General features: G+C 43.9%; 1 protein-coding gene across 1 annotated transcript in view; it reads right to left on the bottom strand.

The window, feature by feature from the left end:
• Vat1l (vesicle amine transport 1-like) overlaps window positions 1–23,964 on the bottom strand; it is a 161,135-nt gene that overhangs the window by 117,183 nt on the left and 19,988 nt on the right. Inside the window, exons 2-3 of the mRNA XM_005409340.2 lie at window positions 19,485–19,614; window positions 11,998–12,213 (exon numbers count right to left, since the gene is read on the bottom strand). Of these exons, the coding sequence (XP_005409397.1) occupies window positions 11,998–12,213; window positions 19,485–19,614 (346 nt within the window). The remainder of the gene's footprint in view (window positions 1–11,997; window positions 12,214–19,484; window positions 19,615–23,964) is intronic.

The raw sequence follows: 23,964 nt of genomic DNA, 5'->3' as shown, positions 1-23,964 counted from the left end.
AATGACAGTCTATAACTACTGGCTTCATGCTATGGCAAGAAGTCCACCCATCCAGCTGGGCACAGACAGCTGGGCATTGGAAAAGCTCCAAAGGGGAAGCAGCCATAGGTTTGGTTAGGAGATATTTTGGCAGAACCACTCAAGCATGACACAGATGGGTGCTGTTGGATGGGGACTTCTCCATCCACCCCTCTTTCTACACAGTAAGTTGGGCAGCCCATCTGCTTGTATCAGCAAATACTAAGATGTGATCATCTCTGTTACCTATTACTGTAAGGGCCAGCATGCTTTAGACAAAATCACAGGCACCATCTGCTGGGAGCTGGCACCGTGCTCACAATTCCTTACACATCTCACTAAGCGTCACCAAAGAGGGTGGGGTTACTATGCTAGTTTTACACGAGAGGAAAGTGACCTTAGAGAAATGAAGCAACATAAGAGCCTCCAGGAAGGTCCTGAGCTGGGGTCTGAATGCAGGTCAGTCTCACTCTGAAGACTCTTAATTTCTGTGCCATAACAAAGATGAACTAACAAATACTAATTTAGAGGACTTAAATGAGTAAATACGTGTTCTTTATATCTACATTTAATGTGCTTTGTGAGTTTCAAAGCACCATGATACTATGACCGTGACACTTTAATTCTTTGTGATGTTCTCTTGCGTCAGGTTCTTATCTTAGTGCACTGGGGCTGCACCATTCACACCAATGCTGCTACGGTTTGTGTCTGGATGTTCCCCCAAGCCTCATGTGGTCATGGGGGGTGGGCTTTTCGGAGCGGCTGAATCTAGACTTTGTGATTGGTTTACTATATCTAGTGCTGGGGTTGAGGATGTGAGTTCAGAGGCGTCAGCCCATGGTCAGCTGGCTGCATTGGTTTTTGGCACGTGGCAGGGCAAAACCATGATGGCAGATGGGCATAGTAATGGAAGGCTGCTTAGCTCATGGCAGTCAGGAAGTAGAGAGGGAGAAGAGCCCATATGCAGCAAGGAAGGGTCTGGGGAGAAGATACAGTGCCTACAGTCATGACCTGACTCACTTCCTTTAATGGGGTTCTACTTCCCAACCACCTTAGTAACCTCACTTCCTAATAACCCATCGGCTATGAGCTCCTCAGTGGATTAACCCATTGATGAGGTTGCTGCCTCCATGACCCCATCACCTTCCAAAGGCCTCTGACCCCATGAGCCTTTCAGGGCACATGTTTGATCCAAACAATAACACTCAGAGACACAGCAGTCATCCCCAGGGCTTGTGCTTAACAGACGGATGATGGGGATGACAGGACTGGGCAGAGAACCAAGACAGGAGGTGGGGGAGAAAGGAAGAAAGAAAGCAGGAAAGAAGGGAAAAAATAAAGGAAAGAAAGTGGAAAAAATAAAGGAAAGAAAGTGGAAAAAAGAGGACAAGGGAGAGGAAGCAGAGAAACAGAGAAGAAGGAGGAAGAGGAGGAGGAAGCAGAGGAGGAGGAAAAGGAGGCAGCAAGTGGGCAGCTGAGGTGCCGAAGCATTTTCTGAGCAGAGTGAGCCAGCAGAAAAGGAAAACAGCTGAACTCATCAGGCATAGAGTGAGCTGCAGGTGGACTCCGGTTACAGTTCCCAGTGGCCAACCTGGGCGTCCAGGTTCCCTGGGCTGGGGCGGGTGTTGGTGAGAACAGAGACCGCATACCTCAAACACGAAGAGACTGCCACTCACTCTGCATCTCACTCGTTCCCAGATGAACCCATTTGACTTCTTAACAAGGCAATAATATTCCAGAAAGCAACCGTGCCCTTTCAGGTGTGTCTTTGGTGAAGTAGATGTGTTCCCAGGGTCCTTCATCTCAGCAAAGACAAGTCCATGTGTTTGGAGTTCTTGGCATGTGTCCAAGGGGCTGGGACTCTGGGGCTAACTGTCTTTTAAAGGTTAGTGTTGTCTTAAGTGCTCAAGGCAACTGATGTTTAGAAAGAGACCAAACTCATGGCAGCAATTGACCAGCTTGGGGAAGATGCGCTGAGGGGGTAAGACTGGCTTTATACACCTTGCTCCAGGTTCTGACAGCTCAGCTCGCCTGGCGTGTGTGATTTGGTGCTTTCTCACATCTGACTATAAATGCCAAAGCACCACCGAGTAATATTTTCTAATCGGATAATGATAATGACATGATGGTAATAAATAGTAATAATAGCAGCTAACATTTGAATTTTCTATGTGCCTGAGAGCAGGCTAATCCTATTACATGATCCTCTTTATAAAAGACTGCATAACAACTCCAATATGAGCTTATCATCTTTTCCACATGAACAAGCAGGGTCCAAGGAAGTTAAGAAGTTGCTTGAGGTCTCTCACCTGGCAACCAGAGAGACCAGGCTTCCTTGAGTCCTTCACTTTTTCTACAGTATTTTTTCTTTTTAGTACTGGAGCTTGAACAAAGGGGTGCTTTGCCTCTGAGCTTCATCCCCAGCCCTTTTTATGTTTTATTTTTGAGGCACAGTCCTACTAAGTTGTCCAGGCTGGCCTTGAAAGCACAGTCCTCCGGCCTCAGCCTCCAGAGTCGCGGTGATTACTGGAGTGCACCACCGAGCCCAGTTCTACAAATAATGATCTCCTTGCACTGCTGTGCTGGGGACTCGGCTCAGGGGGGAAAGGTGAAGCGCAGCATCCCTGCCTTCCAGGGCAAAGCAGCCTGGGGCTGAATTTCAGCTGAACAGTTAACACCCAGGCCGTAGCCAGCTCTGAATCTGCCTTGCTGCTGGAGAAGTTGGCTGTGTCAGCCCAAGATCTTCCTCTGCCCCTGAGGGATACTCAGCTTTTGGACATACCCAGGGTGGCCTCAGCTTATGAAGAAGAAAGCCTAGCAAACGCCATGTCATGGAACCCAGTCCCCTCACTCCGAGCAGAACCAGGGCTTTTTCAGCACAGCCCAGCACTTAAAAGCACAGGTTTTGTATCTGAAGAGTCCAAATGGCAGTTCTTCCTCTGAATAGCTGTGTGACCTGGAGCCAGTTACTTAACATCTCTGTGTACCAGTTTCCTCTGTTAAAATGGGGAAGCCACGATGTCTCCTCATAGAAAATGCATGGAGATTACCAAGCTCAATCTACTTTAGCCCTTCTTTTCTCAAGGGCTGCTATATTTATTCAACAAATATTGAGCGAATGAACTCGGTCTCAGAGGCCAAATTTAGCCTTTACAATATTTATGATAAGGTCGCTCCTTCAAGCCAATCTTGGTTTACTAGAAAGGAGTTAAAAGCAACTAGAATAAAGACCAAGTGAGGCTTCATCAGAGGTAGATATAGTTTGGAAGAAGTGTGTGTGTGTGTGTGTGTGTGTGTGTGTGTGTGTGTGTGTGTGAGCGTGCTCATGCGCATGTTCATGTCTGTATTTTTAACTTGCAGCATCTTGCTGGCATGAGGAGTTCAGGTGCCTGGCACCAGCGGCTCCTGACAGGTAGAGCCCCCTGGTCCAGGCCTCATCTTGGGAGCAAGTTTTCAACTTGGGAAGGCAAAGGCTTCCTGCTGATGCACAGACAGTTAATTCCCATCCTTTAATTATTCATGAAGGACATGTTACAGCCACTCTGTTCTCTTTAAATTTTCAAGAGTTCTGTGTTTTATCATTGCAGGCCCTTGGGGACCAGGTGCCTTCTCCAGGGAAGCCTCCTTTATCCGGGGCACAAGTTGGGGCAGGCAGAAGCCAGGAGGGAGGAGCCGATGTTCTGGAGGCCTTCAGTGTGGGGTAGTACCAAGACCAGTGGCTTGGGAATCCCCAGTCCCGGGTATTTGGGTTCAAACTTGGCCTTCTGGTTAATCAGTAGTGTAACTTTGAAAAAGCATGGAAACTGTGAACCTGGGAGATTATAACAGCTAAATTCCCATGGGTATTGATCACATGCCCATTGCCCCTCTGGGTCCACCAGGAACACCCAAGGCTGGCACTAATGTCACCCCCACTTTACAGATGGGGAAACTGAGTCTTAGAGCAGTTGAGGAGCTAGGGTTGGAATTAAACTCAAAGACCCTGGCCTGAGAGCTCATAGTTGGCTCTCCTCACGGTCACACATGGCCACAGGGAGGGTTTAGGGAGCGTTACATGAGTAGTTTTGAAGGCCAAGTGCACAGCTGGTGACTGGCGGAAGTTAGTGATGTCTTTGCTTCCGTCCGGCTCTGTGACTCCGTGCACTGAGGGACAATGACTGGGGGTACCGGGCCGGGGGATGGTGAGGAGTGATGGGCACGCACAGGGCCTGTGAAAGGGGACCTCAGTGAACCACTGCCACACATCAAGTGCAGGCCAAATAATCTAGGGTGGATACTCAAAATATTGGCTTGCTTGGGCCCTGCCAGATTGAAGGCATGTAAGATTGATCCCTCTTCCCCGCATGGACTAATTTAATAAAAGGGCACCCTTTAGCTCAGCAAATAAGTCCTCTAGAATATATATACATATATTTTCAAGAGGCTCGTGACAGACAAATTATTGGTTCTCAAATATTACTGCACTTGTTCTGAGGCAGGGACCAGGCACAAAAAGAAGATCTGGATGCTCTGATGAGGGGCTTAGAGCACTAGCATTTTCTTTAGGTTGGTTCCTGTCCTGTGTTAGGTGCCGCTGAACCAGCAGCTGCCTCTGCTGGAGACTCACTGGATCCTTCTCATTCCCAGTACGTGCATAAGGAAATAGAAGGAGTAGCTGCTCCAAGCAATGAGCTCTGGACATGAGCTAACTCCAGGTCCCCGGCCATAGCCATTGCTCAGAGGACAGCAAAGGGAGGAGGAGGTCGGTGCAGCCTGAAGAGTCAAGTCCACCACAAGGAGTCCAGGGAGCACTATGGTCACTGCTGATCCCAGGGATCTGGGTTGTTCAAGGGAGAAGAAGCTGCTTGTCTTCACTGCTCATATAGGGTCCACTTGCCGGTGGGGCAGAGACTGGCCTGGGAAGGGGATCCCTGGGCTGGTGGAAGCTATGCTTTGTGTAACACAGGTTTCCAGGCTGAACATAACAGCTACAGAGAACTGGGGAGAATGGATCTCAGGGATCTGGTGGAAGGGGTGGCCTGGGTGCGGTTGAACCACGTGGCCTTTGTCCACATGCCCCTGGCCCAAATGCAAGCACAGATCCGAGCCAGATGCAGGGGTGGGGGGCAGGCAGGTAGGTTACCCTGCAGTCTCCACCTGGGCAGCTGCTTACCAGAAGCAGAGCACACAGCGTGCTGGCTAGCTAGCTCTTCGTCACACTCCCTTCAGAAGCTGCAGTCCCTCTGTGCTGCCAAGGTAGAGAGGAATGGGGAGAAGTGGCCAGAAGGTGGGGGGCAGGGGGGTAGATGACATGAGACACATGTGCTTGGAAGCCAAGGAGACTGAACTCACCCAAGAACAATGACAGCCACCGTGGCTACCAGGAAGGGGTAACAAGAACACGGCAGCGGGTTGGCAGAACCATTTTGGCTGCAAGCAAAGAGTTAAAAGAATAAACGCAGAAACAGTGGGCAGAAAATCAGTTATGTGGCTGCTGCAGTTCTGTGGGTGAGAGAGACCAGGCAGCACATAAAACAGCCCGTAGACAGGACAGAATGGCAGGTGTGCATGGAGACTGTCCTACTGTCTAGAATTCTTTACGTGAAGACTTCCCCTTCTACTTCTGATGAAAGCCCAAGCGCCTCCACTTCTAACAAATCCCCACCCTCTCATAAATGTCCACCCACCTCCACTTTCATGGAGTGTGTTCACTGAATGAATGAATGAATGAATGATAGGATTTAGAGACTTGTATGATGCTGAAGAAACTGACCATGATTCTTGTTGGTTTAAGTATCTGGGTAGATGTTGGTCAATCGTGGTTTTGTTTTCCATAGAATAGACTCCCATAGAGCTATCGCTTGTGTCTAGATGTCCTCCCAGAGCCTCATGCAGTCCTAGGTGGGGCTTTTTCAGAGTTGGCTGAATCTAGAGTGTGCAACTGATTCATGGTGTAATACGGGGATTAAGGGTGCTAGGTAAAGGATGGGTGATCACTAAATCAGTCCACTGATTGGACTGGCATCAGCCTAATCCCAGTAGCCTGGATACAATATAAGGGACAGAAAGAGGCTTCTTTTGTCCCTTGTTGCTTTGCTACTTTCTGCCCACCATCAACTGTTTTCCCTCTGCGATACCACCCTGCCCTGGAGCCAGCCAATTACAGACTGAAACCTCTACAAACTGAGCTAAATTAAACCTTTCCTCCCTTAACTTTGGGTGTTGGGTATTTTGACTCAGGGATGAGAAAAGTAACTAACGATATTATAATGCTGTAGATGGCAGCGTCTTCTCTGCTGAGATTGTAAACCCACTGTCCTATATGTCACACTGAGGATCCCGCTTACCCCATTTTTCTCAGGGTTTACAGTTAAGGTGAATCATGGTTCACCAGTCACTGGGGCAAACCACCAGTGTGAGCCTCATGATGCCTCTCACTGGACTCTGCTCCTGCCCTCTGTGATTGCTCCTTCAGTGGGGTTTGAATGACTCGGCGAAATGCCTCCATCCATACTGAGTAGAATGTGGCTCTTGGGTTGTTGTAGCCATTTAACTCTGTCTTGCAAGTGAAGACTTGCTTGTCCTAAGACGCTTGGCCCACTTAGGCTCATGCAAACAGAGTAATCTTTCTCCATCTGCTTGTCTCTTCCTCCACACATCTTGTCTGAGATCCTGGAGACAAAACCAGACCTGAGCCCAGGAGAGACTCGGTAATGCTTTATCTGGCTCTTCTTGTCATTTGCAATGCGAGCCAAATTAGAAGAACAGACAGCTGTTTGTAGGTTGGGTAAAATGAAGACGGCACTGTGGCCAGGGAGGCGAGATAGGCTCGGGGGAGATGACAGAATTCTAAGACCTATTTCCCTTAGTCAATAATCCCTTGGCTGAAAGAGTGTTTGTCTTTCTTTCCCTCTGAGTCTGTCTCTCTATTCTGGAATAACCTAGCTTTACAAAGAGGTTGAAGAGATAATACTTCCCGTGTACTTTTTGCTCAGATTTCTTGATAGTAATGCTCTAGGCTGTGTGTGCATTCAAAACTAAGGAATTAACACTACACTGGTAACTAAACTACAGACTGCATTTGTATCTCATCAATTTTTCCTCTGAAGTCCGTTTTCAGTTCCAAGATCCAATGCTAGGTACCATGTGCCCTTATTTGTCATGGCTCCTTTGTCTCCTCTGACCTCCTCTGACCCTTTCTCGGTCTTTCTTTGATTTTAATTGCCTTACAGGTTTCTAGAGTATTGATCAGATATTTACACAGTTTCCCTCAATCAGTCTAGGCCTGTATGGTGTTTTATCATAATTTCCCTGGGTTTTGAGTTTGGGAAAGAATATCACAGAAGTGCTATTTTCATTGCACCAGCTCAGGGAGTGTAATGTGTACATGGAAGTAGTTTGGGTTTGCATCAAATATTTGGCCAGAGATGATTCAGTAGTCATTTACTCAGCCTCTGCTTTGCATCCAAAGTTGTACTCAGTACTGTAGATATCAAGAAATCACTCTCTCTTTCTCTCTCTCTCACTCTCTTTCTCCTCTCCTCTCCCTTATTTCTTTCCCCCTTTCTCTCTCTCCTTACCATATACAGACTATACGTGAGATACTATGCTAAGCCCTTTGATTTTCATTTAATCAGCACATGACTGTCAACATCATTTCCATTTTATGGAAATGAAGTTGCCCACCCCGACCCAGCTATTAAATGGTAGAGCTGAGGGTTAGATTCAGGTTCTTGCTACTACACAACCAGGCTTTTGGTAGGTACTAGCTCTGGCCTTGAAATGTTGCACAGAAGTTGGGTCCACATGCAAATGACAAGCTATAAGGATTCCTCTGTAGCTTTTCATGAAACAGTGAGGGTCATCTAGACAAAGTCATACAGTGTGGCATCTCTTGGGAGGTGACATTTGAATTGGGAGAGAAGAGCATTCTCAAAAGAAGAAACACTGTATGCAAGTCACCCAGGTTCAAAGTGCTTGGTGTGTTCTGAGAAGAACTAGCTGTTTGGTGCGGCTGGAAGGAGGGTGTGTAGGGGAAGCCACCGATCTCTCCTTCCCTTCCTGTTTTCTCAAGAGTTCCTCGCAGAGGCACATCTTAGTCTTGTCTCTTAGATGCTAAGGCACTGGGTGGTAGAGCAACAAGAGCAATCAATACGGGGTCAGAGCCAGGGGCACACTATGGCCCTGACATTCACTCATGCCCAGCAGCTCCCACTCCTGTCAGGCAGGACTAATGCTCACTGCCTGCAAGTATTGCTGCTCAGATGATTTGATCATCAAGGAAGAGGACTCTGGAATCTGCAAAGCCTCAAATGTGGATGGAGACACAAACAGCTTCCTAGTAACAGTCATGCCACCTGGCAGAAACTGAACACCTCCCAATCAAGATGCTCTGAGTCCTAGGAGTTTGACTGACAGCACTTGTTAAATGGGATTGACAGGTGGTATCTTCCTGGAAGCCCCTGACAGGAGTCCTGCTCTGTAGCTTATTTTGTTGCTTCCCCGTTAAGAGATTCTGAGTCAATTTTCAACTGCATACTGAAGATGTGATTAGGAGTGTTACTATCTCAGGCCATCTGGATGTGCTACAGTCAGAGGAAAATAGCACCTTCACAGATTTGACAGAGCAATGGGGGCTTCTGTGCTTCACGATGAAAAGGGAGGGAGGAAGGCAGCTTTAGGAATCTGAGCTACTCTGCTGTGATTTGCTGCTCTAACAAATCACCACTAGCTTAGTGACTTAAAAAACACAGAATTGCTATTTTACAGTTCTGGAGGTCTGACTCCAAAGTGGGTTTTGCTTGGCGCAGATCAGGGTGTGAGCAGAGTGTTGTGCATGGAGCAGGCTCTGAGGAGAAGCCACTTCCTGTCTCTTTCAGAGGCGCCCGTACCCTTTGGCTCATCGCCTCTTCCTTCATCACTAAAGCCAGTACTGCAGCAGCTTTCAAGCTCCCTCTGGCTCTTCTGCCTCACTATTCCATTGTTAAGAGCCCTTGTGACACTGGGCCCACCTGGATGATCCGAAATAATCTCTCCACCTCAAAGTCTTTACATCAATCACACCCATAAAATTCCTTTCCCCATGTAAGGTAACATACTCACAGGTTCCAGGGATTCAGATGTGGACACCTACAGGACTCAGATTTTGCCCTGTTGTCCCGCCTACAGCAGCAACCATGTAACGGGGGGGGGGGGCTGTATGTCCCAGATTTGTCAGCGGTGATGGGAAGTACCTGCATTCCTCTCCAGGGTGTTACAGATAATGGGTAGAAAAGCACCATCGGGAGGCTTCCCCTTACCATGAAAACAGGTGTATTGGCCAGCTCCTTGTGTCTGGTCCCAAGTACTTGACATACACAACTTAGTGGGGGAGAAGTTGATTTTAGCTTATGGTTTCAGAGGGTTCACTCCATGGTTAGCTGGCTCCAAGGTAGGAACATCATGGCAGAGAGGCATGGCAGAGGAAAGCTGCTCAACTCATGGGATCCAGAAAGCAAAGAACAAGGGAAGAGCCCAAGAAGAAGAAATCAGGGACTAGATATGGTTCCCAAGGTCATGGCACATGACCTATCTCCTTCAAAGAGACCCACTTCCTAGGAGCCAGTTCAGCTATGGACTCAGTCACCTCTCTGAATGTCTTAATCCAGTCAAGTTGATAATCTAGATTATCTGGCATAAATGGATAGTCACCTTCTTGAGAAGAATCTAACTCAAACTGAGGAGGGTGGCTCTCTGGTCCTTCCACTGTGGGGTAGAGTGATCCAGGCTCACTCTCTCATTTTTGTAGGGCACTGTCAACTATACCCCAGCTCAGATGAGTGTTCACAGCTGGTGGTGGAATACACCTATATTCCTGGGCTCACAGGCAGTTGAGGCAGGAGTATCATTTGAGCTCATGAGTTTGAGACCGTCCTGGGCAACATAGCAAAATGTCATCTCAAAACATCCCCCATACACACACATAGGCACAAACACATCTTTCTCTAGTAGTGACTTGAACACTGACTATCAAATTTGACTGGGGAGAAATGCTGCTCAAGGAGCCTCTCCCATCTGAGAGACTGACAGTCCAACCACACTTGTGGACTCCATATAAGTTTAAGCCAGACTGCATCTTTTTGGCTCCAGGATACCTGTTTTTACTAAATTTTACTTTACTTTGTTCCTATTACATTAGGAGCACAGTGTAATAATAATAAGTTTGATGAAAATAAGTGTATTTACTACACAATTTTACTGAGAGTGATCATTGCTTTCCAGCATATATTTCTTATGATAAATATTCTTCCAGTCTCAAAATGCACCACAAGGAATCCATCACTCTAGTAATGGCTTTGTTTCCAATCAAATGAACACTGACTCACATGAATTTTGCCTGATTTTTACCAACTATTTGGAAGCTAAGCTGTCCATCTACAACAAAGTTTTGGAACAACATACCCTGTGTTAGGTGCATCAACTTATTTAACCTGCTTTGTTGTCTTTCACCAGTTACTCACTTATTTGTAATTTAGTTCTTATTTTTTCTAGTGTCTGTAACCTATGAATAAGAAATAGTACAAACTTTTGTTATTTCCCAAGATTTTCTCCTACATATAAGACACATGCTCCTGAAAGTACATTCTCTTTGTTACAGAAAAACACATAAATGAATACAATAAAAAGTATGAAATGAATCAGCCTTGGTGCCAATGTATAAACACTGACTTTTAGCAGGACTGAGTCCAGCATCATTATAAAGCTGGAGCTTTCGTCAATAATATGAAAACAAGTCTCTTGTGCTTTGTATGCAGAGCATGCAAAGCTCATAAATGCCAACATTCTAAACTGCTTGCTTGCTGTTAGCAGATTGCTGGGACCGAAATCCATTTCTTTCTTAAGGGATATTTAACTTTTATTGTATCTTTACTCATGGTCAAAAGACATCAGCAAATTTGCTAACGTGATTGAAGATACTTTTCTTAAGGCATCCCTAAACTTTCATATCACTGCTGTTGGGGTTTTGGATGTAAGCTTGCTTTCTGAGAAAAGAAAAAGAGAAATGTGTTTTGCCCTGTATAAAGTTCCAATAGTTGTAAAAGGCCAAGATTGTTTTTAAAAATCAGGTTAGCAAATCCTGCAGTGAAGATATCTCTGAGATAAACTCACTCTTAAGAGTTCATCTCTAATGTCATCAAACCACAGAATCTTCTACTCACAACTTCTCAGCTCCTGTTAGTTGGTATGTCTAGACCCTGCCTTGTGGACCTCTGTAACCACAGGGTCTAGAGCATGGGATGTGATTAATAAGTATTTGTTGAAATAATGAGTAATAACTCAGTCTCAGAGAGACTAAACCCTAGCACACCATGACAGGAATAAAATTCAGACAGAATGACTGGCACTCAGACACATTCAAGCCACAGGAAAGAATTCTGCTGCTTTTAAACTCCAGAGCAGCAATTTTGATTTCCATTATTGTCCTCTTTGAGAAAGACACACCTACATGATGCTCTTTGAAGTCGCCACACAACACACAAAGTGTGCCCATATGTGTGTCAGTGTAATCTCTGTCCACCTTACTCCTACTACAGAAAATGTACCAGAATCCAAATGAATGAGGATGTCATTAATATGGGAACCATCTTAAGCCTACTGCAATTCTTTGAGAAGTTAACTGTCTACCATTTCAGCATTTCAAATATTATTAGACATGGCTTGAGAGGGTTCTTTCATGGACTGACAGAATTACTCACAATAACATGACTGAGGGTGCTGCTTGGCAAACACTGGCTTGACACCCACCTTGTCATCTTCCTAAGACCCATAGAAAGCATCTCTGGGGGTCACTCTACCCTAATGTAGTCATCTATATGAGTTCTTCCATCCATGTGAGCACCACCAGAACCATAGATTATTTTTGCTAATGGCCACTATGCAAGAATCCCATTGACAAGTGGGTGTTCCTCCACTTCTATCATTATGGTCTTGAGAACTGTGATTTACAAGCAGCTGACTTACCACTCCACCACCTGCCGAATGCACCAGAACAGACATCCCTTCCCGGAGGTTGGCGACTTCAAAGAGCATCATGTAGGCTGTAACGAAGTTCATGGGGAATGCAGCAGCCTCAGAGAAGCTCATGTCATCTGGGATCTTGTAGACAAACTCCACAGGTGTGCAGACCACCTCTGCCCAGGCATTGTAGTTGACAAATGCCATGACACGGTCTCCAATCTGGGCATGGAAAATTACAGAATTAGTAGGCTACGTCCTGACAAGTTCAAGGGGGGGGGGGGGGGGCGGGGTCAAATTACTGGGAACTGTCCATGGTACAAATATCTTTTTTGTTTTTTCCTTACTTGCAACCTTTATCCAAGTTCTTCTAAGTTTCATCGCTTTTATTCTTTGATGAAACAAATAATCTTTTACACATTTGCAGTTAATGCTTGAAAAAAATGGTTACTTCACTTTTATAAGTTATATAATTTATTTGATGAAACATGACAGCTTCACTTTTTTCTGTCAATCTGTCTTTGTTACTACGCTCCACATCCCCAGAACCAGGGAAGGTGTTTGGTTGAAGACTCATTCTCTCTTTGAAATTTAGAACATCACTTAGGTGGAAGAAAGAGGACAGAAAAGTATCAGCCCATCTAATGAAGATAAAATAATGGCAGAAAGTCTTTCTCTATTCTTGTAAAATCACCTTCTACTTGACCAGCTTGTGCCCTGCCTTTAAAAACTTGAGAATTTCAGTCCCCACAGCCAAGGACAAGGAAACTACAGCCTGGCTGAACAGTAGCATTTTCTTTTATCCCAACAGCAAAGCTATCATTTGCTGAGTAATATTAATGACCCAGACTCTGTAATCTTCATATTATATCAGTAATCTATATGCCAGGTTGTAGGGATAATGTCCCCATTATTCCCAGGAAGAAACTGAGTCTAAGAAAGGTTAAGTATCCTGCATAAGGTCACACAGGCCTGTCCTATTCCAAGCATCTTTTGATTACATCAAAATGACTCACTTCTTTGCAGGATTGTTTATTGAGCTCCTTCTCAGTTTTAGGTCCTAGACATTGGAGGCATAAGTATAATGAGGCACAATTCATACTTTCAGATTGTTTGTATTCCTTGAAGTTTTCACATGGCAAATGCTATCAGTGACAGGGCTTAGAAGGCAAATCCACTTGGAAAGGATATGTTAATAGCAAAGGAAGCTAACATGATGGTGATATTCCAGACCCTGGTCCAAAGATAATAAAGATTGTGTTCTGTGTCAGGGGAAGGGTGGGAAGGGGCAAAAATACGCCAGAGTAGCTTAGAGGTAGGGACTGGCCAATTCTGGGCATTTTGGAACAGGGCTGCCATAACCTCAGTCTGTGGCTGGTGCAGGGTCTACAGGGAGTCACCTATTGACCTAGCCAGGCACTGATGAAGTAGAAAGGTGAAAGGCCACTCCTGGCACTAGTGAGACCTGGGTCACAAGGGGTTCGGGTGGATGAGACAGGTGGGGACAGAGTCAGTGTGTTCCCAGGGATCTCAGAGACCTCTGCCCCAGTGGTCAGGGAAACCCTGTTGGAGGCTGGGCTAGCCTATTTCAGGAGAGACACCTGAATCCCAGGAGCAAGTCACTCTGCCCCAGTGTGCTTGCCAGCAATGCAGAGCCCAAGAGAGGGTCAAGAAACTCATCAATGTGATGGCCAGATAGCTGGGCACACAGGGCTTTCTGGTCGACCCCTCACTTCTATTTTCCTTATCTTCAAGAATCTTGGCATAAATATAAGCAGCATCTCCCACCCATATCCTCCCTGAAGCTCTGGATGGGGAGAAGTCTTTGCTTAGACTTCTCTGTGTGCAGTCTGGGGCTCCAGTCCTCACTGTCTTCTCCTCTCCTGTCTCCCAGGCCCATAAATAACCCTGGACTCATTGGATACTGGAAGGAGTGGCCTCCACTTTGATGGTGGTAGCAGTCTGTCCCAGAGAGGGGACAATTAATTGGCCTGCAATAATAAAGTGTGGCAGTGCAAGCTGAGACAGCAAGAGAGATAAGAAGGGAAGGCTTGGCCAGGGCCTCTCCATATTGCCTCTGTGATCATTGTGGAAAACTGGCTGGAAAAACTTGGGAAAGTGCATGCTCACCCCACACCAAACTCCTGTGCCTCTACTTCTGCAGTTGGCTTTCCTTGGTTTTCCTTTCCTTTTGGCAAACCTTTTGCTTTCGTCCAAACCTCACCTCAGATGCAGCGCTTTGCCTGAAGCTACCCTGATGACCCCCTTCTCACAAAACACGAATGGGCCACCTTCTCTATGTTATTGGTACTTACATATACCGAGGGCCTCCTTTGTGCTGGTACTAAATATATAAGTGAATGTCACTGCATTTCATCCCCCTGACAGCCCTATGGGGTAGCTTATGTTGGTGTCCCCATTTTGCAGACTGGAAACTAAAGCTCAGAGCAGTTAAAAACAAAAACTTCTCCAAGTCTGCACAATTACACATGGTGAATCCTGGACTTCAGCTGAAGTCCATCCGATTCCTTATACAGCCCTTCACTGCTGTATTATACTAGGTAACGTATTATGTTAGGTTACTTTTTACACAGATGGCTCTCCCCTCTAAAGGAAGAGTTCTTAGGGGGCAGGGGCAAGAACTACTTTTGGTTTTGTTTTTCTTGAGACAGGTCTTATTATGTAGTGCAGGCTGGCCTTGAACTCACTCAGGAAGCCCAGGCTGGCCTCAGACTCACAGAGATCCTCTTGCCTCAGCCTCCCAAGTGCTGGGATTACAAGCATGCACCACCACACCCAGTGAGGCAGGCATTACTGATTTAGGGCTTCTCACTGCATAGCTCAGAGCTTGGCACAGAGTGAGAAAAGGGTTGATGGGGACTCATTATTAACAGAACCCTGTATTACTTCACCACCAATGGGAAGCTGGGGAGAATAATGGCAGAAGTTCAACCTTGGAGGAGCTTCTGGTAATCTCATAGGAAGTATTTCTGGATCAAAAGGGGAAATCATTGTCTGGTCTTGATTGGACTTAAGGGAACTCTATGGGAGTGGTGACAGCTAGGCGCTATGAATACTAATAAGTGACATTTACCAAGAATCCAGTATGATTCTGAATCTAGATTAAGTGCCCTTTATTTACATGACCTTATACAATTCCCACAAGAGCTCCATGAATTCTTGAACTATGGGAATAATAATAAACTATTATTATGCCTTTCATATAGGTGGGAAAATTGAGACTGGAGGGTGAAGGAACTTTTAAAAAGCAGAACTGGAAGAATTCCGGGTCAGATCTGTTTGTCTCCAGAGCTGTTCCTGGGTGTAGACGGACCCCTCCTTCTCATCCTTGCCAAGTTGAGCTGTTTCTAAGGGAAAGGCCGCCTGGACAGACCACTCATGCTGGTTTGAGGATCCAGAAGCAGAAGAAAAGACTCTACAAAGCTCAAGCTTGTAGGCGTGAGCAGCAACGAGCCTTCCTTTCTTCAATCGGTGGTCAGTCTTCAGCTAAATGTGTATTCTTGCTGATTTGATGGGGATTCTAGGATGGCACTGACTCATCCAGCTGGCAACAGCGTCAGCTGAGGCCATGATTATTAATATGTTTGTACAGGAGGAACTAAGGAAACTCTAGCAGTCACTACACCTGCTGTCATCTCCTCCTCCTCCTAGATCCTAGATCCAGGTCAACCTGCCCAGGAAGAGCAGCCTCTTGAAACAGTAAAGCAATGTTGGTGTTGCCCTCAACATGGCTTATGACACAGTTCTGCCATTTGTGGTTGTGTGACCCGTCAAGATGCTCAACCGTCCAGTTCCTGCAGCAGGGAATGTATCAGTCAGGGACTGTCCTCTTCTACCCCATGTACGGTGAGTGATACAATACATGTGCACTCAGCTCTTACGTCCCATCAAACTCGGGAAGTATTCCTTTCCTGCACCCCACTCTATCACACTGCTTTTATTTTCTCTGAAGTCTGTACCCCACCTGAAGGTATTTTATTTACTCATGTTACATCTTCATTGCCTACGTGTTCTCACTCCCAATAAGAATCCCAGCTCTATGAGGGCAGGAGCTTCTGATCCTATTTTTTAACTACTGTATCCCTGTGCTGAAAGAAGTGTAGTTCCTTGCTAATTATTGGTTAAGTGAATGAATAAAGACACCCAAGAGTCTTATTGGGGGAAAAGAGATGGTCACTCAGTGTTCCATTTCATATTTCAGAATCAAACACAGATATAAGTGTTTCCTAATCTTTTATGGAGTGATTTCTCAAATTAGAATCTGATAAAAAAACAAAACAAAACAAAACAAAACCTTTGTTTTCCTTCTCAGAAAACAAAGCAAAGCAAAAGCACCCTCAAATATGTGTACCCAGTGGCCTCCCAAGTCCAAGGCATTCCTGGAACACTTGCACTCCATCTACAAAGACCTCCCAGGGGCCACAGAAGCCAGGTCCTATGCACTTCCCCTGGGCATTCTGTGTGCAACACCTTACATATTATGGGATATTAGGTTCAGGTCATCTTGCGTACACACACTCTCCTGCCAGATGCTAGTGAAACCATTGTGATATTGGGTATACTGGTTGCCATATTGTGGCTTTCAAGTGCAATATCCAAATTGCTGTGGCCAGAGTGAATTTTGAATTATTTCATGCCCTTCATGATAAGTGATTCTATTGTTTTATTTTCTTTGTAGCTTCGTAGCTCCCTCCTAACCTTATCCAACAACAACCACAGTAAGAACAATAACAAACCTCCCCTTAGATGAGTTCTGCAATAGCCCTGAGTATAGATAAATGGTCACAGGTTTTACAGACATTTAAAATCAAGCAAAGAGATCAAGTCACATGCCGAAGTGTATGGAGCAAGAAAAGAGCAGGGCTAGGATTAGAATCCTGGTAGACTGATTCTAGATACAAATAATAATTTTTTACACCCAAGATAAGTACTATACTGAAAACATAAAGCTATATAAGGGGGTATAAAAGGAACTGCAAAGGCTGGGGATGTTAGTTGAATTCTTTAAGTTTCAGTTTCTTCAATTCTAAAGTGGGTATAAAAATAGTAAAGCAATGCGTTCCGCATAGTATGTGGAGAATGAAGAAAGAGCAATGCGTGCTAACTCTTGAGAACACACATTTTTGGTTTCTGACCTCATGGAACTCACAGATGAATGACCAGAAAGTAAGCATAGGGAAAACAAGCTGCTCTGTGACAGTGAGTCCCTATGCTTGGGAATCAAGTGATGAGTGTCAGGATATCACCTTCAATGCAGCATTTGGGCCAGATGATGACTAGGGACCAAGCTCCCCTCTTCTTTACAGAATCATGAAAACCCACACACAGATGCAATGCCACAGGGTAGCTGCCATTACAGAGTGAAGAGAGCAGAGTATTTCAACTTCCTGACAGTGGAGGTCTGACTGTCCACCCTCAGATCTCCCATTTAACATTGTTCTATTTCCTTTTCAAAATGGCATATTTGGCTCAACCATAGAAGCCTCAGTCTCAGAGTCCAAATTTAGGCTTTCAGCTAGGAGAGCCTACCAGTTCACCTCATTATATGGCTCTGCTCAGAAAAAGAAATCCTTCCTGGGTGAATAAGCCCAAATTATTCCATTAGTGCTGGGTCCCTGGCAATGACTTTTCAGTCCTCCCTTGCAATGGATCAAACCAAAAGAGCTATTCAGCAGGCTGCTGTGTGGAATTCTATCTCCAACATGATTGAAAATCTTAAGTCAAAATTACACAGGGAATATTGATACTGGCTTTCTTCCACATCACATCCTGCCTGGAAATGTGTAGGTGGCTCTTTGTATTTGTTTGTGCAGCCTAAAGTCTCTGGAGCAGAAAAGGATAGAATGGTGGGTTTCATAATAAACAATCCAGAGCTAACCAGGGGACAACTCATGTTTAAAGTGAAAATATATGGAATCAAGTATAGTAAGTTATTCTTCTAAACCAAGTTGAATAACATCCCCATTTACTGTTATATTCTAAAATAACTTATTATTTATTCAGTGTTCAGGGTTGACACAGTGAGCAATCTGATCTTTTCCTTTGGGGCCATATGGAGGCGTAAAGAACAGATAATATTTTCTATATGCAGCACTTTCAGGGAGAACGATGTGCCTCTGGTTATACTGCTCACCTAGGGACAAAAAATGTAAAGTTATGTGAAAAAAAGGCGAAAAGCTCATTTACTTCTTTTTCTGCTGGTTATCTGGAATCCATTAATAATAAGACAGATAAGTAAGATAAGATTTCCAGACAGTCATCTTAATGAAGTTGGAGCATACTGATATTTTCAGAGGACACTGAGGCTCAGAGGCATTGAGACTGAGAAACAGGCTGGAATTTTATTTGAAGGGCACCTTGGCACTCAATTTTATAGGATTCTTCTTCTGTGCCTTTTCTTTGCATTTAGCTCTGCAGCATTTGGGGGTTGGGACCATGAGTGAAAACCATGGATCTCAGAAGATTAAAAAGTCTGTGATGACCTGAGCCCATGTTCTGCTACTGCACAGAAAATTATGGGACCCTGCTAAAACTCAGGGGATAAGACAGTCTTTACCTTGCAGGTCTTTGTTGAGGGTGAAAACAAGATAATTTTCCTATGGTTCTGGTGGGTTTCCAGGGGTTAACTCCCTTCAGTCCACCCTAAGGGAGAACTTAGTTATGAGTGCAAGCTCTTGTACTTGACTCATATTGGTTTTTCTGGCTCCAAACTACTACAACTTTAGTTGATTTGTTCAGTGTTCCAGTTTTTATAGACCCAATTCTATTGGCTTTGCATTATAATGGTAGAAAGGGTCATGTATCTTTTCACAGATCAAAATATGTTTTTTTATGGTGAATTTTGAACTTAGACAAAAGTAGCCAGAATTACATAATATGCCTGTTTTACCCATTGCCCTACCCACAAACCCATCAATCAATCAATTCTGTCCCATTGTTAGGGACCACTACATTTTGATGACAATCTCTTTGATTCAAAAATTAGACTCCCCTCGTTCCTGACATAGTTAGGGATTTATAAATGATAACTTAAACTTATCAGTTAAGTAAATATTTAAAGGAATCCAGTTATCAAATACAAAGGCCATTTCCTTCACACTTTTGTTCTGTAATTGATTTTTGAGCCCCAGGTAATTGAAATGGGAGCTGTAAGTGGAGAAGGCCCTATGTCCTCTCAGTGAATCCAAAGCCAAATACTCTTTTTTAACATCTGAATCACATGAATAAAAGGGATGACAAAACCTGTTCTGCCCAACTAGCCAAACTGTTGCTAGAAGCAACCAAATTAGTACACGAGAATTCATGAGATCTTTGAAAGCTCTATCATTGTAAACAGTGTTAATAAAAGCACATTATAAAACAACACTAATAATACATGGCCTAGGTTATTTCAATATGTTTTTGCATAATCTTTCATTGTCTCAATGGATTCCAGATGAATACTACTCTTTAAGTCAAAGTCAAAATGTTACCTCATATCCTTTCACGCTGTCCCCCAGTGCTTCCACAATTCCAGAACATTCAAATCCTGGTACCAGGGGAGTCTTGGGAGGGTTGTCAATATTCCCTTGTCGCACCATCAAATCGATGAAGTTCAAGCCACTGTGAATGACAGAGTGAAAAAAAAGAGAAATTCAAAATGACATCCAAAAAATAAAAAACACTGCCTTGGTTCCTTTTTTCCCTGTCCATCCTTTTATGTCCTTCTCTTCCTTCCTTTTTCTTTTCCCTTCCTTCCTTCCTTCCTTCCTTCCTTCTTTCCTTCCTTCCTTCCTTCCTTGGTTCCTTCCTTCTTCCTTCCTTCCTTCCTTCCTTCCTTTTTATTTTTCTCAATCAAAGTGTCCCTAAGAGTAGTGCCTCTTGGCTAGACAGTCTTAATAATGTACAATTCAATTATCCCTATGCAGATAAATAAAGCTTTTCTGACAGTAAAAGCAGTTCATGTTCTAATTCAAAAGATAGTCCCTTTGTCCTCTTTCAGTGTCTACCCAGAAATCTTACTTTGAAAATGCATATTGACAAGCCTGGTCATTAGACATTCCAGCACTTAATCAAAGGTTAAAAAAGGAAGTGGTTATAAACAGCCACATGGAAGGAAGCCAGATGCAATGGCCACCAGCCAAGCAATGATAAAGAGAGAAAGGGAAAGGACAACTAATTTGATAGGTCTCAAAACAGCCAGCACCTCTTCTCACTCATCCCCCAACATCAGCCTTCTGCATCAACAGTATCATAATGGTTAAGATGAGCAGGAGCGAAAGAAAGGAGACTCAGAAGAGATTGAAGGGAGGGCTACGTGGATATGGAAATGCTGGGGTATTTGTTTCAAGGCTATAAGTTACCATCAGATGAGAGAAAGTATTAGGTATTTTCTATTAACACATTATTTTTTTTTTTTTTTGGTGCCGGGAATCAAACTCACAAGTTCACACTGCCAGGCAGGCACTGTGCTACTGAGCTATATCCCAGGCCCACATTACTTTTGAAATAAGAACCTTATGCAGTAATATCAAAGCCATCTGTATGGAAAACTATATACTGGACTCCAGTGAGGCCACCAATGTACTAATCTTCTATTTTTTAGAACTACTCTTAGGAACTGCACCCAACACTCTTCTGCTAGTCACACAAGGAAACATATCCCTAAGGATTTACTTGTTTTCTAAGCTACTACCTAAGAAACACTGAGACTATAAAAATCAAATTCCTGTCTGACTCTGCCCATTAGCATGGCTACAGCTGCTTTGCCAATGTAGACAACTTGGACTATTTTAAAGTACATCTTAGTTATTCTTCCTTGATCTCTTTGGAGCCAAGGGAGCACTTATGATGTATGACTGAAACATATAGTAAATGTTTAAAATTTTTAAAAATTATGACAGTAAAAGACACATTGCCATTGACCCCCTCCAAAACATGCCCTCACTTTGAACACACTTATCCCACTGTTCTTGTCACTCTGAAGCACTTCCAGAAGTCTTCTTTCATGAGTATCTTCAGTCGTGCTATTGTGGCTGCCTGAATCAATTTACCTTTCACGGTAAATTGACCATAAAATCATTGCTGTGTGTCCTTGTCCACCTTGTTCACCAGATTTGACACCATGAACTTCTGGTTCTTCCTCAAAATCAAAATGACCATGGAAATCTCAGAAGATATTAAAGGGAGGGCTATGGGATATGGAAATGCTGGGGTTTGTTTCAAGACTATAAGTTACCTTCAGATGAGAGTAGGTAACTTTTTGGTCACTTTGATTTTGAGGAAGAACCAGAAGTTGCATGGTGTCAGATCTGGTGAACAAGGTGGATGCGGACGCACAGCAGTGGTTTTATGATCCTGGCTTTCCCCTGAATGGCACTCGGCAGAAGCATTCACCATATTCTTGCTTCAGAAAGTAGCAAGAACCATGGGATAGGTGTGTTTGAAAGAGATGAGGGGGATGAATTGTCTAACATTGTAATACATTTTTAAAATTTGAAGCATTCATTGTATATTTGGATTACTCCCTGTAATTTGACCTGTATCTGCCAGTCTCATTAGTCTCATCCACAGAAATGCATGCACAAAGGCAGAAGGAACGCTTACTGGAAGTGGGTGGAGGGACAAAAGTCACACCTCAAGACTCTCCTACCAAGGACCAGGCAAGTTTCACATCTTGCCCCAGATAATGCATCTCTTAATGGTGGCTGCCTTGAAGGCAGCTGCTTGCCTCAAATGTCTTTGCTTCCAGAGCATTTGGCAAGCAACTGGTCCAAAGTTACATGGTATAGTCAGTACTCTACTATCATCTGCTGAATGCGGGAATAGTCATCAGTATAAAAAATGAGGTTCCAGTTTGAGTAATAATTTCTTTTAAAAAAGAGGAAAGTAGAGAAAAGACAAAATGCAAGTCAGTTATACTATTGGTGTCTCTTAGTTCATTAAAGAGAAGGTTTGTGCTAATATCAATTGGAGATATTTTTATACCCATATCTTGTACCTTGAGCAACTACTTTAAAGATAACAACATGTAATATATCAACTGTTGTTATTCTCCTATTATTTTGTTATGAAATTTTGTTTTACCTTTTTTCCACAAAAAGAAAAAAATTAAAATGAGGAATGGATAGATGTCTGAAACGCATGTGTAGATTTCCAAGGATCCTACTTCGATAGTGAGTAGTTATTTGGGTCAATGAGTATCCCAAATATTCTTCAACAATGTGACCATTTTCTTGAAAGCTTGGGGAGACTAAGTACAGATCCCAACCTTACCACTTTTGTATTTATGTGACCTTGGATAAGTGATTGGCTCCTCTGCGCTTCCTCATCTGTAAAATGGGAGTTCAGACCATATCTACTTCATGGGGTTGGTATGAACATTAAAGGAAGTAAGGCACTTAAATATGGCACAGGTACACAATATTCAATGGCTGTTAGCCTTTTGATGCACGTCTTTAACAAAGAAGGCGAGAAATGTGTGAAATACTTCGGGAAGACTGCGTAAAAGAGGGTTAAAAATAGTTTCAGAACTGACAGGGAAAAAAGTTCCGCTATCTATAAACTTCACTTCGATGAAATGGTCCATTTTCCTACACAACCAAATAAATAAAGCATTACTGTGTAACAATAAAAGGAATTTCTACGTCCCAAATCAAACACTGCATCTCATTCCATGCATGTTTTATCTTACTGTGTTTTCCTCTGTGTGAAAGCTTATGATTTTCCAAGCCCTTGATGAAGAAATGCCAGAAGAAATTACTTGACAGTTCCGCAAACACGGCAGCCCCCCGAGAAGGTTTCTTTCTTCTTATCATGCTGCTCAAGCGGGCTGTCTTCAGTCACCATCCAATGGGGATGGGCTGGTAATTGTAAACGGAGAGGAGAGCCAGCTCTTTAAATCACAGTGAGAAAGGCGAAGACTAACTTGAGAAGAGTCTGCAGCTTCCTGTTTCCTCAGGAAGCCGTTCAGCGGTTCCCTAGGTCACGGTGGATGCTGCCTATTGTAAGGAAGCGGGTACATACCAAGAGAGAGGGGTGGGCGATGTTGTTCATCTCCACACAAGGAAGTGAACAATTGCTAACAGAGCCCACTTAGGTGTTCTAGCACACCGACTTCATGGTGCCCACACCCGACCTCCTTCTGCTGTGGATACAGCTAGCATTGAAGGAGGGTTTGTGTTTTTATTTTCATGTACAACAAATACATATTTGAAGTGAAAATAAGAAATTGTAAATTACATATGTGTTACATTATTCAACTGTGTGCTGCATACCAAAATAGAAAAGCAGTTATCCACCTTTAACCAGGTACCTGTCTGCTGTCAGCAAAGCCCAGTTGTGGGAGGAACTGTGGTAAGTCCTTTGATTTGGTTATTTAAGAATGAATGCTACTCCTATGAGTATGAATTATTTTACCCATTTTTCAGATGTAGAAACCTTGGACACAGTTCAGTTAAGTCACTTATATAAAGCCACATCTTTGGGAAGTGTCAAAACACTAAAGTCAAGCAGAGCATAAAGTCAAACCCTTATACAACACACTCCATTTCCATGGGAACTTCCTCTCCCCTACGCCAAGGAAAGGAGCATACCTCAGGGCAGTGTTTATAATTCCTTATCTCTTCCTCTATGACAGCCAAATTTGGAAGAACAGCCTTTCATAATCGAGGCAAGAGTCCATTTATTAATATGAACAAATGATATGGCTCAAGACTTGGAGTGCTCCAAAAGCTACAAACTGGGTATCATGTATCTATTGCTGAGTTAGTGAGAAGGAGAGTGTCCAGACCCCAGAGCTAGTGAGGACACCTCCCTTATGCCTCCTGCTCTTCAAGAGCCTTTGTTGTTTCATAACTCGTTATAACAGAACCTCTTTACATGGGTTACCTGTGTGGTCTTTGTCTCACAAAACCAAAAGACACAAACTAAAGCAAGTACCATAATCAAGCACCCCTCTAGGACAAACATTAT

This window comes from Chinchilla lanigera, unplaced genomic scaffold (assembly GCF_000276665.1).
Source record: "Chinchilla lanigera isolate Chin_1 unplaced genomic scaffold, ChiLan1.0 scaffold00121, whole genome shotgun sequence".
NCBI classification, from domain to species: domain Eukaryota; kingdom Metazoa; phylum Chordata; class Mammalia; order Rodentia; family Chinchillidae; genus Chinchilla; species Chinchilla lanigera.
Note: the sequence above shows the minus strand (reverse complement) of the source record. Positions and strands in the feature narration are given on the sequence as shown.